At 43.6% G+C, this 18,686-nt stretch overlaps 1 protein-coding gene across 1 annotated transcript in view; it reads right to left on the minus strand.

The window, feature by feature from the left end:
• SEC16B (SEC16 homolog B, endoplasmic reticulum export factor) overlaps positions 1-18,415 on the minus strand; it is a 34,974-nt gene extending 16,559 nt beyond the window's left edge. The window contains exons 1-11 of the mRNA XM_004425005.3: positions 18,084-18,415; positions 16,704-16,816; positions 15,778-15,898; positions 14,919-15,027; positions 13,575-13,719; positions 12,755-12,906; positions 12,291-12,352; positions 10,786-10,921; positions 10,074-10,304; positions 5,494-5,591; positions 3,436-3,517 (exon numbers count right to left, since the gene is read on the minus strand). Of these exons, the coding sequence (XP_004425062.1) occupies positions 3,436-3,517; positions 5,494-5,591; positions 10,074-10,304; positions 10,786-10,921; positions 12,291-12,352; positions 12,755-12,906; positions 13,575-13,719; positions 14,919-15,027; positions 15,778-15,898; positions 16,704-16,816; positions 18,084-18,379 (1,545 nt within the window). The 5' untranslated portion in view covers positions 18,380-18,415. The remainder of the gene's footprint in view (positions 1-3,435; positions 3,518-5,493; positions 5,592-10,073; positions 10,305-10,785; positions 10,922-12,290; positions 12,353-12,754; positions 12,907-13,574; positions 13,720-14,918; positions 15,028-15,777; positions 15,899-16,703; positions 16,817-18,083) is intronic.
• Between the last annotated feature and the right edge of the window lie 271 nt (positions 18,416-18,686).

Raw genomic sequence — 18,686 nt, forward strand, 5'->3', positions numbered from 1 at the left:
AACCCCAATAGCTAGGGACAAAATCCGAAAAAAAAACCCTGATGTTTCAGTGGGAGCAGGAAAATCAAGCATCCTTGGCTCATGAGAAGAGTTTGCGTTAGCCTGTTAGAAGTCAGGGGAACACTGGGCTCCTTAATACCTTACCCAGTGGCTAATGTTTTCTGGTTTTACAAAGCCCTTTCACACACATCATCTTATTTAACCTTCAAAACAACCCCATGATGTCTAATTCCTATGGCCACGTGAGGAAAGAGAAAACCAAGCCAAGTGGCCCAGCCAGCACTCAATCCCCATTGTCTTCCTCCCAGCCAAGGGCCATGGCCCCTCCTTCTGGTGACAATGCAGTGGCAGCAGAACTCCACAGAGGGGCAGTAGAGTGTAAGTAGAGAACCGGGAGGAAGCCTCACACAAATGGTGGGGCGAGGACCACCTTCTCCTGAATGAAGGGGAATTTCAGGGCGGGAAATATCAATAAAGAAACAACACAATGTCACGAAAATAAGCCAGGCCCTGGGTTCAACTGGAGTCCTGCCTCTTACTAGCTGTGTGACCTTGAGCAAGTTTCCTAATATCTTTGAACCTTTGTTTCCTCCTCTCTTAAATGGAGATCATATTTCTACCTAACAGGGTTATTGCTGATAATAAAATAAGATAGTTAGGTAAAGCACATAGCACAATGCTTTACACTTGGTTTGCTCTTTAGAAATTACATGTAGGTGTAAATGCACACACCACACACACACACACACACACACACATAAACACGAAGGGAAGCCCAGCAAAGGAAAGAGGTGATTTGCAGTCCAGTCTATCTTCCAATTTGTTACATAGAATGAGTAGAGCAGGAGATTGACAGTAATAGCTAAGATTTTGAGGTAAAACAATTCACAATTTGGTCTTTGCAATTATCCCAAGGAACAAAAGATGCTTTATTCAACTCCACTTTATAGTTACTCTTTGTTTATCTGGGCAATGCAGTGTGAATGAGGATGATGATAATAATAAATCACAATAATAATAGCAGTTATTTATTGCCTGTGACCATGAACCATACCCTCCCTGTGCTAAGCATTCTCCTATGAACAATCACAGGCATTGGGTACTATTATTATCTCCATTTGAACATGTAAGCCAGGCCCTTTCTTGCTGGAACTAAAGGAACCAGCAAAAGAAGAGCTCTTTTGCTAAAAAGAACAAAAACTTGGAAGTCGTTCTTCTGTCTCCTCCCCAGGTGATTTGAAAAAAAGTCACTGTAAAGCAGAACTATGGAGAAAGAGAGAGAGAGAGAACACAGGCCATGCATGGTGGTTGACATGTTCAGATATTCTGTCTGCTTTAACTTCCACAATAACTATTGGTTAGGCCCCAAAATGCCTATAAAGATGAAAAACGGAGACTCTGGGGTTAAGGAAAAAGGCCAAGTTACACAGCAGTAAGGAGCAGAGTGTAGGCAAAACCTGAGACAGAAGCCCACATCTGTTTCCAGTTGCCATGCTTTTTCCACTTCACCACTCATTACAAGTGACTCAAGTCTAGACTTTTACTGGATGCTGCGATGCTAGGAAACTCCGACACTAAGATCAAATGCTGCATTGGCACATCACCTCCGGCTTCTCAGTTTTCTCATCAAAAAGTAAGGAACATTTAGCTAACTCGACCATTGCAGTGAGACCCAGGGGACCATACGCTGATTACATCATTTCCTGCATTTAGTGCTTCACGACGTGATGCCACCTCATCGCAGAGCACAGGCCATTCAGCTGAATTGTGAGGTGCACTCTGTGTTCCAATATAGCCAGTTGGTTTGACAATGGGGCATAGTCATCATTTCTCTTTTCTTTTCTTGGAAGTGTCCACAGACAATAAGAAGAATAAAAAGCAAAAGTGTGAAGTCCATTTTCATTAAAACTAGCTGTCAGCAAAAACCCAAGCCTCAAAATACAAGAAAAGGCATCCAAAGGTAACGGAGATGGAACAGAGGTGGTTCAGGAGGAAAGAGAGAGAACACCAGAGGGAGAGGACCCCACAGCTATCTCTGCTGCTAGGGAGAAGCAAAGGCTACACAGACACTCCCAGAAAACTCCAGGTGGTGCGGAAAATGACGGATAGCCTGGAATCTGGCCCTGGCCCCTGCCCAGCACAAACCTCCCATAAATAACTGGTCCAGGGAAGACTTGACTCCTGTAAAGAGACAAGCACAGACTCCATACAAACATATTATAGAGACAAAAGGAGGGAAGTAATGGGGAAAATAAATGGAAGGTGGAGAGAACATTCACCAGAAAAACACTACCACAAAACAAACGAAAAATGGTCACCAAACATTTCATCACGAATTTAAGTAATGAAACCATTTCTCCTAGGAAGCAAGGGCCTAAAGCCAAGTTATAAGAGCTCAGGAAAGAGACAGACAACAGGAGGAGATAAATGTGACCTGCAGAGCTCAGGAAAAAACTGGGAGGAATATCAAAGAAATAAAAACAGAAAGGGAAAGAGCACAAAAGTGAAGCGACACTGACGAAAACATAGTAAGGTACACAGGATGGAAATGAGAAAAGCAAAAGAAAAAAAGCAAGCAAGAAGAAATGAAACAAAAAGTTTTTTTAAAGAGAAAATTATATATAATTCACATGTGTGTATATATATATATATAGTTCATAAGTATGCCATATATATACATAAAAAGTATATAATGGAGTTCCTGAAAAGAAAATAATGAAACAAAACAAATATTGAAGGATATAATTCAAGAAAATTTTCCTAAACTGTAAGATATGAATGAACTGCTTAAAAGAGTATGCTGTGTCCCAAGAAAAAACTGACCCAGACAGTCAACACCTAGATATGTCCTAGTAAAGTTATTGGGCTTCAAAGATAAGGAAGGAATACCTTGGGGCAAAAAGATCAAGCCTCTAACTATGGAAAAACTACCTAGCTGGCCTCAGACTCCTGAGCCGTCTCCAACTCTAGAGGACAGGTAAAATCTACGTCTAGCTCTAAAGCAGCAACGTGCAGTAGTGGAAAAGAAGGGCAGCCTTGCTGTCGAAAGCCTGGAGAGCAGTCTCAGGTTTTCTTGCTCCTCACAACAAGGCAGGCAGCCGTGGTATCATGGAAAGGGCGAGGTCTTTGGAATCAGACACACCTGGGCCGATCCTGCCTCCACTACTCGCTAGCTCTGTGATCTTGGGTCATTGCACACCTTTGCACCTCAGTTTCCACGTCTGCAAAACAGGGCTGATAATTCCTACCTCCGTGCATTCAACGAAATAATATGCATCAAAGCTCTTAGCACAGGGCCAGGCACATGGTAGGTGATTAACAAAGAATTATTATTTACTTTTCATCTTTAAAGCCATCATCTCGTTCCTGAGCAGTGCCCACCCCCTAAACCCTTAGGATGCTGGGGGGTTGGAGGAGTCCTGTCACAAAGGGTACCGTGGCTGCTTGTGGGATCCTCCCCGACATGAGCTGGAAGAGGGTCTGCAGTGGGTCGTTGAGCGCCAGCGTGCTGGTGAAGCTGCAGAGAGAGGGGACCATCAGTGGGGAGCAAGCCAGAGAGGCTTTCACCATCGCCAGCGAGGCACAGGCCTCGTATATTTCTCTTTGATTTCAGCAGCTTCTTTTGGAAAGGGAGCTTCTCTCTGCTTTTCGGTTGTACCTCTGTCACACCCCCTTTCCTGTGGAGTGGGGGACTGGCAGGATCTGTATTCCACCACACACCCTAGATAGAGCTCACTGTTGGGGGATATTTTCTGCACTTTGGCACTGACACCCTAACTGTTGAGTGACCATATCTGTAGGCCTTCTTCCTTCACGGAGATGACCCACCGACATCTCAGAGACCCCTGGAGAGCCCCCGCAGTTAACCCGACCTCTTCTCTGTGGGCTCCTCCTGCCCTCCCACCCTCCGCTCCCCCGCAGTAGCCCTCCTCCACGCCAAGCCCACAGCGCTCGGTGCTGTTTTTCTGGCTCATCACTTGCCTGGGTCTGTAGTGCTTTTACTTATAAGCACTAAATAGTCATTTTCAGTAACCAAAGAGGCGTAGAATGGGGACTAGAAATGATCCTGCTGGTGACGAACCATGGGCTATGTCTAACAAGCATATAATAAGCTCTATAGCTGATTTGAGATTTAAGCATACTCAGTAAGAGATTTTTCACAATTCACTGGGCTCCATCAAAAATCAATGGCCCAAGGCAAAAATCTGTAGCAGAGATGTATGCTACAATGTGGCGTTGTGGGATGTTCGTTTCCAAAACCTAAAGGAAAATCAGCCCTCAGAACACCATCTTTTACTTCATAGCACCCTTGCGTCGGGAGCTCAGAGCACTTATCACATAAAATTCAGTGCCCTACACTCTTGCAGTCTCTGAGCATAACGAAGTGCACAGCGGTGTTCCTAGTCCCTGGAAAGACTGAGAGTTAGAGGAATGAAGAGACTCAATGGGGGCCATCATGAAGAACGGGCTCCTGGGAGTGTGACAGCCGTTAGCCCCACAGAACTTAGAGTGGAGGTGTCCCTATTCTCAGCCAGCTCTCCGCCCAACAGGATTTGTGGCCAATTCAAATATAAATTAAGCTGAGAGGGTATCTTCACAGCTTTAACCAACTCTAGAAGATAAACATTTTGAAGTAACATCCTTCTCACCATCTGACCCAAGCCTGCTCCTTATAGGAGGGTCCCCCTACTCCACCCACCCCACCACTGCTACATATCTATCCCTGCCACCCATGAGTGCTAGTGCAGCCTAAAGGAGTTACTGAAGCTCCCCCTACACCCTCCACCTCCATTTGATTCTGATTCTCTTTGCTATTTCACCCCCTTATTCCAAACTCCTGGCTATGGACTCACACCCCCATTCCTATATCGTCCTGGTTTGGGCATTTCCTGGTCGACCCTGGCACCCAGATCTCAGTGTACCAGCGTGATTTCTAACTAAATGCACCCCTTCAGTCTCATCGTCTCCCACTGCCCTAGAGGAAGACTTCCATTTCTAATTCCCAGTCCTATAAACCCCTTTTCCAGAGTTCATGGTCCTGCTACTCCATATCTCTACCTTCTTCTCAGCACCCACATCCCCACTGCAAGACTAAGCGTAGACAATTACTAACCCTCAGTCCTAAGGCTCTGTCAGTTAACCTGAAGTGATCACCTCACTGAGTATTCCCTCACTGATGGAACTGTCTAGAACAGCCTCCCAAAGAGAGAAGGCTACTGCAATGTAGAAACTTACTTAATTTTTGGAAACTCTGACCCTGGGAAATATTACTAAAATGTTTTATTCAACTTAGCAGGGAGAAAGAATGTGTCTGTGTCTAGGTTATAAGAATCTGGAGACGAGAAATGCTCCATCCAGCTCAGAAAAGAGAAATTGGACAGATGCTTGGAGTGTGGGGCTTCTCAGTGCATCTTGCATTTCTCCCCACCCTTACTCCTACCTTTGGTGGGGGATCTCTGCTCCATTTGTGCCCTTTGAAAGTCCTCGACTCACCCACTCATAACCCAGCTGTAGGTCCTTGCGTCCATCTTGCTGGCCAGGAACAGAGCATGGCCCCACAAATGGTTCTTCATGGCCCACTCCAAGGCTTCCTGCCAACAAAAGCATCACGTTCAATATTGCCTCGCTCACTTTCCTCTAACAACAACAAATGACTGTGTTGAGGTCCTGCTGCCCCAGAGTAATCGAGGCTGGGCTTCCAGGAAGACTCTGAGAGCCTCACATGTGAACGTGAAACAGGAATAGTGGGAAAGAGGCTTTAACTGGCATGTAGTTCTCTCTAAGTTGTCCCCTTCTCCAGCCTTCACTTTATCAAAATCCATTATGCTATTTCATTAGCATGTTGTGTCTCCCCCTCAAACATAGTTTCCAGTTAGCTTTATCTCTTGCGCAAAAGTCACACAATACTTTCATGAACCTAAGCACCTAAAGGGAGAGAAATACCTCACCCCAAGGACTGAGTCTCAAAAGACAAGTAACAAGATGGTATTCGTGGGGGCATGTTACAGGAACAGTTTCTTTTTTAACAACTGTGGCAGAAACTGCTAGTTCCTCACCAAAACCCATGTTCTCCTTCCTGGACAAAGAGCTGGACTACATGTTCTCACCCGCCCTGAGCCTAGGTGTGGCTGAGTTCTAGGCCGTGGGATGGGAACGGAAGTGACGTCCGCCGCTTCCAGGTCTGGCCCATAGAACCTCCAATGGCCAATCCTCCATGGCCTTTTCCTCATCCACTGGCTGGAATGAAGACACTTCTGGGAAACCTTAAAGACTATGTGTTGAGATGGTTGAGCCTCCTACATCCTGAGTCCCTGAATGACGACATGGAGGAGGGCTGCCCCACTGACCTGTTCACATGCCCTGTGCTCTCATATGAAGAGAAAGCAGCTGCTATTCTGTTTGAGTCAGTACACACACAGTTAACCTACCCCACCCAATACCACAACTGTTTGTTAACTATAAAGTGCCTTCATATGCCAAATTCATGACACCATTAACGTGGTGAGATGGATTAGAGGTGCAAATTTTAAAACATACCCACATTCACCTTTTCATTCAATTTTCAGAATTATTTAGTAAGGGCTTAATCTATATGTGAGGTTTTGACCTGGTATTAATAATTTCCTTAGTGCCCCAAAATAATGTGATTTGAGGACAGGAAGTCACTCATGAGGTAATTCCACCTCAAAATGAAAATGTCTTTGATCATCCCAACAGCTCCCCATGTTATCTTATTTGAAGAGAGAAAGAGAGAACAAATTTAAACAGCCACAGGGAATTCAGCCTTACATTCAGTATAAGTAAAAAAATGACATTAAGAGTTACTCTTTTTGTATGTTTAAACTATTTCATAATAGTATTTTTTTAAAAAGGAGTTAGTAAGGGCCGGCCTGGTGGCACAGGCAGTTAAGTGTGCGCCCTCCGCTGTGGTCGCCCGGGGTTTGACGGTTCAGATCGCGGGCAGGCACCAATGCACCGCTTGGCAAGGCATGCTGTGGCGGCATCCCATATAAAGTGGAGGAAGATGGGCACAGATGTTAGCCCAGGGCCAATCTTCCTCAGCAAAAAAGAGGAGGATTGGCAGATGTTAGCTCAGGGCTGGTCGCCTCACAAAAAATAAGTAAATAAATAAATAAAAATAAATAAATAAATAAATAATAAAATACTAAAAAATAAAAATAAAAAAAAATAAAAAGGAGTTAGTAATGATTGCTTGGGAATCACCAGTTTACTCAAAAATCTGCTCCTCCAAAATATATGTGAAGAAATTGAGAATTTATATCAAGGATATCAGTCTCACACAGTGCCAGAAATAAGACCCCAGTCAAATGTCAATAAAGGTTTTAAAGATATTTTCACATCTAGTTCCTCATGAATCTCTCTGACCTTCCATAGTACTCTATCTCTCCTGTGCTCACCTTTAGGTCCAGGTAGGACAGGTGGGGTGGTGGGTGGTGAGAAGCCCAAGCTCAGGCATCAGACTGCCTGATCTAAACCCTGGCTCTATCACTTACTAACTTTCCTCATCTGTAAATATATAAAATAAGAATAGAACCTAACTTACAGCGTTTCTATTAAGATAAATGAAATAATGCATGTAAGATTTAAGAGAGTGCCTGGAACACAGAAAGAACTTTTTAAATATTTGCTTTTGTTATTGTGGTGTTGGTCATTACTTATCTTTCTAAAGGGGTCATCACGGATGAATCTCTGTATCCCCCACTGGATTCAATACTTTAGATGTAGTAGTTGCTTAATGAATATTTATTGAATAAATAAATCACTGGTGAAATTGCAAGTCCTTATTATATAGTGAATATATATATAGGGGATGGCTATAATTTGATCCCACTAATTTTCACTGAGTATCATGTTTAACGCTCATTTAAAAAATGACATCATATACAAAAAAACCCAGAGATTAAAGATTTAAATGTAAAAGTGAAGTCACAAAAGTACTTCAACTTCATTTTCATAAATTAATTTTGAAGTAGGAAAAGGCTTTATAAATATGGCCCCCCAAAATTTGTGATTTTGGACAGAAAATCCTAAAAAAAATAAAGAGCTTCTACAAATCAATAAGTGAGAATCAAAAACCCAACAGAAGAAATGTGGAAAATCCATGACAAAAAAGTCCACAGATTAAAAGACATTCAACTTCATTTATAATAAGAGAAATGCAAATAACTACACTAAATTAAATATTTTTTCACCTCTCAGACTGGCACACGCCAAAAAGATTGGAAACATACTGGGTTGGTGAGAATGCGGGGAAACAGGCACTCTTATACGTTGCTGGTAGGGTAAGGGCACCACCTCTAGGAAGGCAATTTGTCAGTATCTATCAAAATTACAGACCACATACCCTTTGACTCAATACTTCCACTTCTAGAAATTTATCATAGATATATTCTCTCACACAGGGCAAAATGACAATGGTTATTCATTGCAGCATTATTTGTAATAGCAAGAGACTGGAAATAATCTAAACCTCAATCTATAGGGGTTTGGTTAAATTAATTATAATTTATCTATAGAAACCTATGTGGCTATAAGAAATAATGAGGAAGGTATTTACATATTGTAAGGAGCAGGGGTCAACGGAATGTGGCCTGGAGGCCAAATTCAGCCCACTGCCTATTTTGGTAAAGCCCACAAGCCGAGAATAGTTTTTACATTTTTAAATGATTGGAAAAAATCAAAAGAAGAATAATATTTCATTGTGCATGAAATTTATATATAATTCAAATTTCTATGTTCATAAATAAAGTTCTATTGGAACACAGCACACTCATTTACTTACGTAGTGTCTGTGGCTGGTTTCACATTGCAACAGCAGAGTTGAGCAATTACCACAGAGACACTAGGGCCTGTTAACCTGAAAATATTTACTGACTGTCCTTTCACAGAAAAAAATTTGCCAACCCAGTATATTTTCTAAGATATTTTGTTAAATGAGAAAAGGAAGGTAAAGAAATGGTAATATAGTAAGCTATAAGAAAAAAAAGAGGAAATAATTGTATATACATAAAACATCTCTGGATATATCAGAGAGAGAAATTGAGTGGCTGGAGGGTGAAGGCATCCCTTCCCCCATTATATCTCTTTTATCTTTTGATTTTAATCATATATTCAAATATTTAAGTTTGCCTTAAGACTTTTCCGAAATGTGAGTTCAACTTCAAATTTTAAAAAGGCATAAAAAAATAGGTAAATATGTGAGGTGATGGATGTGTTAACTCGATGGGGGAATCCTTTCACAATGCGTATATATATATATACACACATACACACACACACATATATCAAATCATCACAGCGTATACTTCAAATATCTTACAATTCTACTTAAGTCAAATATACCTCAAAAAAATTTTTTAAATAAAAATAGTCCAATTTACACATCAAAAAATTAAACAAGTCATCATTCTTCATTTGTTGAATTAAAGTATTCAATATTGGTAGGCATACCTTAGAGATAGCTGGTGGGGGTACCATTTGTAAACAAACTTTCTGGAAACTAATTTAGTGTAAATATGAAGAACCTTTCAAAAGTGCATACCCTTTAACCCAGTAATTTCACTTCTAGGAATCTATCCTAAAAAAACAATAAAAAGATCTGCCAAAGACTTATGTAACAAGATGTTCAAATTGTATAATTTATAACGGGCGACAAAATTGTGAAGCTAGCCTATATATTCGATAGTGGATTGGTTAAATGAAATATGATACACTCATACAGTGGAATATTGTCCAACCATTTTAAAGTGGTACATTTTAATGCCATGGGAGTATTTCACCAAATAATCCTAAGTGAAAAACAGAAATAATGTAACTTATTTTGATTTTAAATATATATGCATAGAAAAATGCCAGGAGTAAGTATATCAAAATGTTAACAGGCATGATCTTTTAATGGTAGACTGTGGATGTTTTTATTTTTTTTCTTTGTACCTTTCTGAACTTCTTAAGTACTATAAAATGAGCATATATTCTCATATAATTAGGGGAGGGGTGAGTGGTGTGGATGGCAGGGACTTTTTAAAAACAAGCTTGAGGGGTCCCATACTTGCCTTCTTCCTTCCGTAGTAGAGCAGTTTAGTGAATTTCTCCACGATCTGCACAGGCGTCTCCATGCTGGGGGGAGTCTCCCCAGTGAGCAGGTTGCGGGTCCCTGAGCTCAGCAGTGGCCAGTCCTCATCGATCAGATTGATGAGGTTGGCCACAGGGGTCTGCCTCCTGAACTTCTCCAGCTTCTTACAGTCTTGCATCAGCAGCTCCGCAACGTCAGACCCCGCCGTGGACTGCAAGGCAAAGAGGGTCGTCCTGAGGGACAATGCCATGCGTCCTCATGCTGGCAGGCCAGGCTGGAGAAGGGAGGCACCAGAGCACCTGCCTTCTTCAGGAGGAGGCCAACATGCACCACAAGGCGGTCCTTTCTTGGATGGTTGTATTTCAAACTTCACCTTCACTCTCAGTTATTTCCTGCCTGTCAGGAGCCACAAAGCTTCTGTGAAATATTCACACTCCCATAGGTGTGTTACTTGGTTGCTGCAGTAACCCAAGAACTGTACAGTAACCCCAGGCCAGGACAGAAGGGCAGCGGAAAGGTTAGCATTAGCAGACTGGCCTTGACGTCTGAGCAATTTTTCCTGTGGGGCCATTTGTTACTTATTGAATATTACCTTTTATAGTCATGCCATAAGCTAAATCTTATCTATCCCAGGAAGACTTAAACTTCAACCCAGCCTGCGTCTGCCCACACATCAGAGCAGTAATACTCACCCCATTCTGCCGACAAAGGAGAACCAACAGCTGCCACAATAGAGCCAAGTCTCTGCTCCCCGGTGTGTCAGTTTTGCGGCTCTGAGCTGCTTTCTGCTGGCAAAATGTCATGACATCCACCTTGTGCACATCTTCCCTGCGGAGACATTTCAGGGAGCAGAGAGTGAGGGGCAGACTGTTCCCAGTACAGGACCGCAGGCTCCTCCTGCAGTGCGAGGGCGCCGGCTGGGCTGGGACTGAGATGGATGTCTGACAGCCCGGGACTGGGGAACGAGTCTGCAGCTACGGGAGAGTTGTTTCCTCGTAGAACAGGAGGGGACTCCGGACAGTCTCTCGTACACCCTCTCCATTTTACAGATGAGGAGGCTGATGCCCGGAGGCCTGAAACAACTACCTAGGGCAGCAGGTCAGAGCCCAGACTTTGGAGTGAGACAACCCTGGGCTTAACTCTAGCCTGTGCTTCTCAGCTTCCACAACTTTCTTATCTCCTCTGAGCCTTGGTTTTTTCCCCTAAGATAGGGATAATTTTAAAAAATCTATCTCCGTACAAAAAGGACTTAGCAAATTGTGTAGCATACGTTAAGCACTCAATCAATGGGCATTATTATTTACTCCAGATCATTCAATAAAATCAACACCAAGTTGGAACCAGTACTCTAGTGTCAAAATACCCAACTCGGTCTCTACCCCACATCTGCGTACCTGTGTGGAGGAAATAGAGGCAACACTCATTTTTACTAGAAGGAACTGTCAAAATACTACGTGGGGATTTTCTTGGAGGAGGAGATTCAGGATAAGAATACATTTATATAATAGTGATGATATTTAAAGGGCTTCCACGTGCACAGCCACTGCTTGGAATAGGCAGAGCTGGTGTTACATCATTTCTTAAATGGAAAACTAAGGCTCGGAGAAGGCTAACTGACCTGTCCGCCACGGTACTTCTAGTTAGTAGGATGCCTAGGCCTAGGCCCCAGGTCCTCTGACACCAGCCAGGACTCTGCACAAAAAAGGCCGCCCTAAATATTTATCAGCAACTAGGAATTTAAAGGCAGTTCTAACTCAATCCTGCAGAGGTCAGACTTGCACACTGTCCAGTTACTCAAACACTGACCATGTTCTCTCTCCAGAAAAAGGCAAGCATTTTTTTCCACTATGATTCACTTGACTGTGATTTCCCAGGCTATGCTCCGCTTTTCCACTAATATCTATTAAGTACACGGAACACTAAAATCTCCTGTCATGTAGTCTCTGCAAAATGGAACTGATTTCAGATTTTTAAGCCTTTAAGTTAATTTTTCTTTCTGCCCTTCAACTATCGAATTCCTTGTCAAAATGGCTCAGGCCACATTTGGCTCTATCTTGTAGCACAGAGAATTCTACTCCAATGGGGATAGACATTTTCTTTCCAGAAAGCCAAAAGCAAATCCCCAAAACACTGTTCTGGGCAGGAAGATTTTGTAGGTTTCAAAAGCCCTTACTCAGCAGCTGGTATGGTAATTTACCTGATCAGGGGTCCTGAGAAAGTCCTCATCTCTTCTTGTTCCTCAGAATCATTTAGAATAACCTGGAACAAAAATAAAATTTGGTCTTCAAGACTATGGCTACCCAATGCCCCTTTCAGTCAAGTCCAGTATCAGAACCCAGGCCGTGGTCATAGGATGTGACTCAGTGCCCCATGGAGAAAGCAGAGGACAAAAATGAGTTCTCCAGTTGCTGAAAATGAGCCAATAGCATCTCAGGAAAAACATAAGTCTAGCATCCCTTCTTTCAGAGAAGAGTCCCACCCATTCCTTCACACACACACACACACACACACACACACACAATCCACAGGATGCATGGCCCAGTTCCCCCATTCCTGGAGATGCCCATTCCTGGAGCACCCCATTCCTGGAGATGCCCAGGCTCAGGTAAAAGGAAGCAGGGAGCAGCGTGCTGGCATGCCAGGGACACAGAATCTTGTTACCTCCATGCTGTGCAGTTCAACAAGGGCCGTTTGTCCATCACTGGGAAAGCTGGGACCCACACACACCAGCTGACCTCCTGGCCCAAAACTCACAGGCACATGAGGGACATAGAACTTCATGGGTGCCTTGGGACCAGCTGCCGAGACATCCTCTGACCAACAGACACAGGTGGACACTGTGAGCATTACTGTCACTGCTTTGCTTTACTTTAGAAATATGCCACAGACACATTTCTGTCCAAACTCCATCTGGGACTAAGATAAGATTGTGGGAGGGCTACATAATCATAAGAAGCCCATGCTCCAAGTCATATTTAGGCCTCTGAGAAAATGTCAGAATATAATGCAAGGATTTGATGGTTTGGTCCAAGAGATAATACACCAGGCCCAGACTCTCAGTGATAGTGAGAGGCTGAGGACTCTCTGGCTCCTGTAGCCCCAATACTCATGACAAGTCTCCTACATCCAGACAAAGCAGTTATGCTTTGTGGTCTGCCTTTGCTTTACCAAATTGGCTCAGGTCGTCACTTTCTTTACTTGTTAGTTAAAAGTACCTCTGAGGGCCTCCTCTCCCAGCCTGAAGATGACTACGGGCAGTGTTCCCTTTCAAGAATCAGCTATGATGCAATATCCAATTCAAGAGAAAAGGTAGGAAATGGAGCCAAGTTGGCCTCTCTGCCCATGAGACCTACATAAGCAAACGAGGCAGACAATGATCCACTCTAGGAAATACAGGGTAAGGGTAACTTTCCAAGAGACTTGCCACCCATCCCTCTTCTCATCAGACTCAACCAACTCCTTTAATCACTTCAGGACCCACCAGCCTGAATGGGACTCCAAGCGGCTGAAGCCAAGCGGTCATACGGCTCAGAGGCATCTGTCATGTATTGACTGAGCTCGTAGCTGCTGGAGCTGAGACCAGACTCGTGCTGCCGGAGAAGGTTGGACTTGTTGGTCAGTGATGGCTGAAAGTTAAAAACAGTGAAAACAGAGGCGAAGAATCAGAAGCAGTTTCAGAGAAATGGTCCTCCCAAGGGTTCCTTCAAAGCAACAAAATTCAAACTTTCAAATAAATGCAGTGAATGTGGATGTGTTGAAAGGAGAAGGGATAATTCAATTGACATGTGTTTGCTAAAGGATGCATTATGTCCTAGTGGAAAGAGTGCAGTCCCTGGGGTCAGAGGGCCTGAATTCAAATCCTAGCTTTGTCAACACCCTGCCACTCTGACTTTGGACAAGTATCCTAGGGTCTCTGAGCTCAGTACTCTTATCTGCAATATGGATAATCACATCTGCCCTCTATAGTTCAAGTATGTACTCATGCATTCATTCACCAACTATTTAACAAGCACCCACTATGCTGCAGGCGCTATGTGTCCCCCGGGGATACAGACATACAAGAAATTCATGGAACTTACATCCTGGGAGGATACAAATAAAACAATGGGTGCAAAAGCTCCTTGTGCACTGTAAAGTGCTGTAGCTGTGTGTGGCTGCTGTTATTGTGTTGTTGTCACTCTTAGTCATCATGATATGTGCCCTGCCCTGTTCAGCATTAGGTATACAGAAGAGACTGTTCTCAAATCCAATCAGGGAAACAAAATTAATACAAGACTGTCAACAATTAAGAGCTCATTTCTATAGTATCTTTGCAACTTTTCTGTAAATCTAAAATTATTCCAAAATAAAAGTTTATTTTTAAAAAGTTAGGAGCTACAAATTAAGGCCCAGCTGGTATACATGGTAAGATTTTAGAAGAGATGGAAAAGTCAAGAAAGGTTTCAAGCTCACTGTTCAGACCTGAATTAAAAGATTCTAGCAACTTCCTGGGTAAACCAAATTGCTAGTCCACTGAGGTGCCGGTGGCAGCCTCTTCTCTTTCCCAGTACCACAGAGTGACTTGGGTGACATTTCCTGATCCAGCCAGTTTGACATAAATGCAAAAGAGCCAGATCAGGGCCCCAGACCCACAGTTTGGAAACAAGAAGGCAAGGAAAGGAGGAGGTGGGTGTGGAGGCTCTGCCAAGAGAGGAGGAATGGGACCCCTTCAGACTGCTGGCACAGGAGACCCCCCCACCCCCAAGGGCCCTGCCCTGCCACTGCCAATGATGTCAGATGTGATGCCCCCTCACAGGCCACCAGCCCCCAGGTCACTTCAGGTTACCTTATTCTTCTGTGCCCCAGCTCGTGGACTCTCTGGAAATAGGTCCCCAGGCCTCTCCCGTCCAGAGTTAGAAGCAGGGCTGTCTTCATAAGGGTTCCGACTCTGAAATCTGCAGCAAAGTGACAGGAGCAGATGAGAGGGGGTCCTGAGCTGCTCTCTGCTAGAGGCTGTGCTGCTGTGCGGGCAGGTGTCAGGTCAGCCCATGTGCCACAGGAAAAGCATTGTCCTCCTATTCACCTCCTCAATCTATTAACACCAAAAAAACAGGAGCTCCGGGTTCCGTAGTACAGTTACTAGAAGTGGCCCCAAACCCTGTGGAGAAGGGTTGGTCTCTGCAGCCTGACATCCTGGAATGGCTTAAATCAGAGGAGTTGAGTAGGTGAGTTCCAGGCGGGGTAAAGGCACCGGGTCCGCGGGCCCTAGGACAGGTACTTGCACAAAAGGCATTTCCCTGCTCGCCTTATCCTAGGAGCTATCCCACTCTCGGGGCACAAGAGTGGGCAGAGGAGAACACCCCAGCCCCAGGCAGGACCCAATCATGAGAACGTTTGCAAGTCCATATCTGTTCTGAGGCCAACATAAAATTCAGGCTGTCCTTTAGGATGGAGCTCAGGTAACCTCCCAGGACTCAGACTAGCTCAGGTGTGGGAACTGCCTCTCAGAGTTAAGAATCTCTCCTCCCAGGGTCCATGTTAATAGCTGGCCCGGGCCATCCTGGGCTATCCCACATCTCCGTGGCCAGGACAAAAGCAGCCAGGCATCCAGAGATGAGGGACAAGCACCAGATGCCATAAGATTTGCCTAACATAGTCTGAGTTTGGCTGAGTCATGTTGAACTGGCCTCTCCTTTCACACTTACTGGAACTGGCTCTCACTATTTGTTCCAAACGGACTATTCTGGTTTTCACGATCATGTTCACTGAGGTATTTTTGATCTCGATAATCTTCACGCCAGATATAAGGACTCCTTTGCCTTGGCACTGCACCCTCAGAGAAAACAAAATAAAGACAGGTCACTTCCTCTTCCTAAAAGTGCAGAAAGACACTAGCAAGCTGTGAGGCTAAGTTATTGGTGTAAAAACACGTTTGCCAAATTGAATAAAATTGACAAGTGAGAGCTACCAATGAAAGTCCATAAGATGCCCCACAGTCCTCTCTGAACCAATTAGCATGGCTTTGTACAATTGTACAATGATGGGGATCATGTGGGTATGTGGGGTGTATGTGTGTGTGTATAATTGTGTTTTCACTGTTGAAACAGATTTCTCTTTGCTAGCAGGTCAGAAGCTGCCATTAGCACATACCTAAAGCCTTACCATTAGTATAGGGTATAAATTTCTATTGGTGGATATCTGCCACCCTCAGGGTAAATGATGGTCAGACTCATTACAGCCTAGCCACACACTTGATGACTTCATGGTTAAGAACTGACTTCACTGTTACTCGGTCAGAGACTATAATCTTGGCTATAATAAGGCGTAGAAGAAAAAATGTGGATGAAGTACAAACTATCCATAATACTAGTAACATAATGATAGTTTCAGTACTATCATCTACATGTACAAAGAAAAGTGACTCCTTCCTCTCTCTTCTCCTCAAGACATCTAGCAGCAATGTCTTTGCTGTGGCCTCATCTGGCCAAGACAGAAGCAGGTGGGGGCCGGGGCTCTACAACAACCGAGCAGGATGCCCAAGGGGAGGCTCTGAGTGTGGCTCCTCTGGCCTCTGCCCTGTCTATCAGACCAGCTGCACCATCCCCAAGGCTTCTTGGAGATTATTCCATACCTCTTTCTTCCTGTAGCTGCTGTGGGTATCCATGGTGATAATAACCTCCATAAGCATATTCTTCCCTTAGGGTTGGAGAGTGATAGCTCTGATATGGATCCTCAAGGCCTGGCCTAAAATATCACAAAGAAGGCCAGTCAAAGCCAACAACTTCAGAGGACAGAATTATGAACCCCGTGAAGAATCTGCTTTAAAGCCACAGTTAATTCTAGATCCTATAAACAGAAAATCCAGAATCAGAGCAGAATTAGAACCTTTGTTTCAAAACAAGGCTGGGATTTTTATAGCAAAACCATAAAGTATGTCATTCTCCTTCCCCATGATCTCCCTTACTCCTCAAATACACACATCTAACAAGATGTTATCTTAGAAAACCCTTTCCTGAGATGACTGTGTAAATACCCAATATGCCATTGTAACTCCCATGCCTATTGCAGATGGAAATGAGTTGAAAAAGTTAAGTTGGACTACCTTAAATCTGATTGCTTTCATTGCCTCTGTCCTTAACATATCTTCCTTCGAGAACTTAACAATACAGAGAGATTAGTGAAAGGAACATCATGTTGTTAGTATTTTTGTCAACTAATAATTCTTTGGTATTTCATAGGAGCAAAATTCTTTACAGTAATTGTCATAATTTCAACCCTAAATCTGTAGGCAGGTTAAGTATCACCCCACCTGGAAAAGCTTAAGTAGAACATAGATGGCTTGCAACAGTCCATAAAATATTAAGTCCAGTGCTATCAATTAGAAGCAGGAGCAGGAATTTCAGATTCTCCCAGAATATCCTCACTGAGACCTCTTCATTCTGAACTTGGAGCCTGCAAGCTGATATCTGTTTTCTCTGAGGTTGACTTTTTTTTTTAATTTCCACTCATTCATTCCACGCATGCTTTTCTGTTTGCCTATCACTCTAGGTACTGTTCTAGGCACCAGGACTCTTCTTGGTGCCAGTGGTGTCATGCTACCCCTGGGTCAGAGTCATCCAAAGACAGTAAGAACTCTGTATAGGGATCCCTAGGAAAGGCTTTTCCGTAGTCCACAAACATTGCCTTTTGCACTCCCGGAGTGAGAGGGTTTCACTTGCCATTTTGAATTTCCCCATTCTTTCTACCCTCTCGCCAGCCCCCAACACCCAATCACATTATGATGGCTTCTTTAAGAAGCTCCGCTAGGGGAAAAAGAAGAGGGAAGTACTATCGTCAGTCACCAAAATCCAATTTGGGAGGGGAAAGTGTTTAGCTAAGTCAAGGTAGCAGTGTGGAGAAGGATAAAAAAGAAAGAGAGCTCGAGAAATAAAAGGAAAAGGAAGAAGGAAAAGAACAATCAGTTCATAAGCATTTAGGAGAGCTGGGTCAATTCCAAGCTCTAAAACCATACCTTGAATACAGCTGACCGGGATAATAACCTTCATAATAGTCAACCCCAGACACAGGCTGATGCCATTCCCCAGGCCTGGACACGCAATGAGGCCGCTGGTGGTCTGCCCTGGGGTTCTGGTGTGGCTGGGGGCTCCCTCGGATGTCTTGCCATTGGTAGAACCTCTCTCCACTGCGCCAAGAGTGAGGAACAGGCCGATGATGTCCGTCTCTCCAAAGCCCTCGGTCTGGATCCTTTGACGATCCTGTGGGTCTCCCCTCTGGCTGAGGCAGTCGCTGGGGAACCCAAGGTTCCATCCCTGACTGTCTGAGTTTCTCTTGTGTTTTGAATCAGTTGTGTAGTTATTTTATCTTCCTATAGACAAAACAAAAAGACAAAAAGAAAATTATCATCATTTTAGGCCTATATCCAAACATGATGGTTGATTAGGTTTTGTGGAAAGAGCACCTATGATCCTCAAAATCTTCTATCTAAAACAAACCACACTGGCACTGATACAGAGATATCTGGAAAAAATCTCAAGCAGATACATGAAAGAAATAACAAGCTAGACAATTATGTTGATGTTGCTTAAAAAATTTTAAAGTATATTTGGAGCAATAA

This window comes from Ceratotherium simum, chromosome 2 (genome assembly GCF_057802395.1).
Source record: "Ceratotherium simum simum isolate JZ-2026a chromosome 2, ASM5780239v1, whole genome shotgun sequence".
NCBI classification, from domain to species: Eukaryota; Metazoa; Chordata; class Mammalia; order Perissodactyla; family Rhinocerotidae; genus Ceratotherium; species Ceratotherium simum.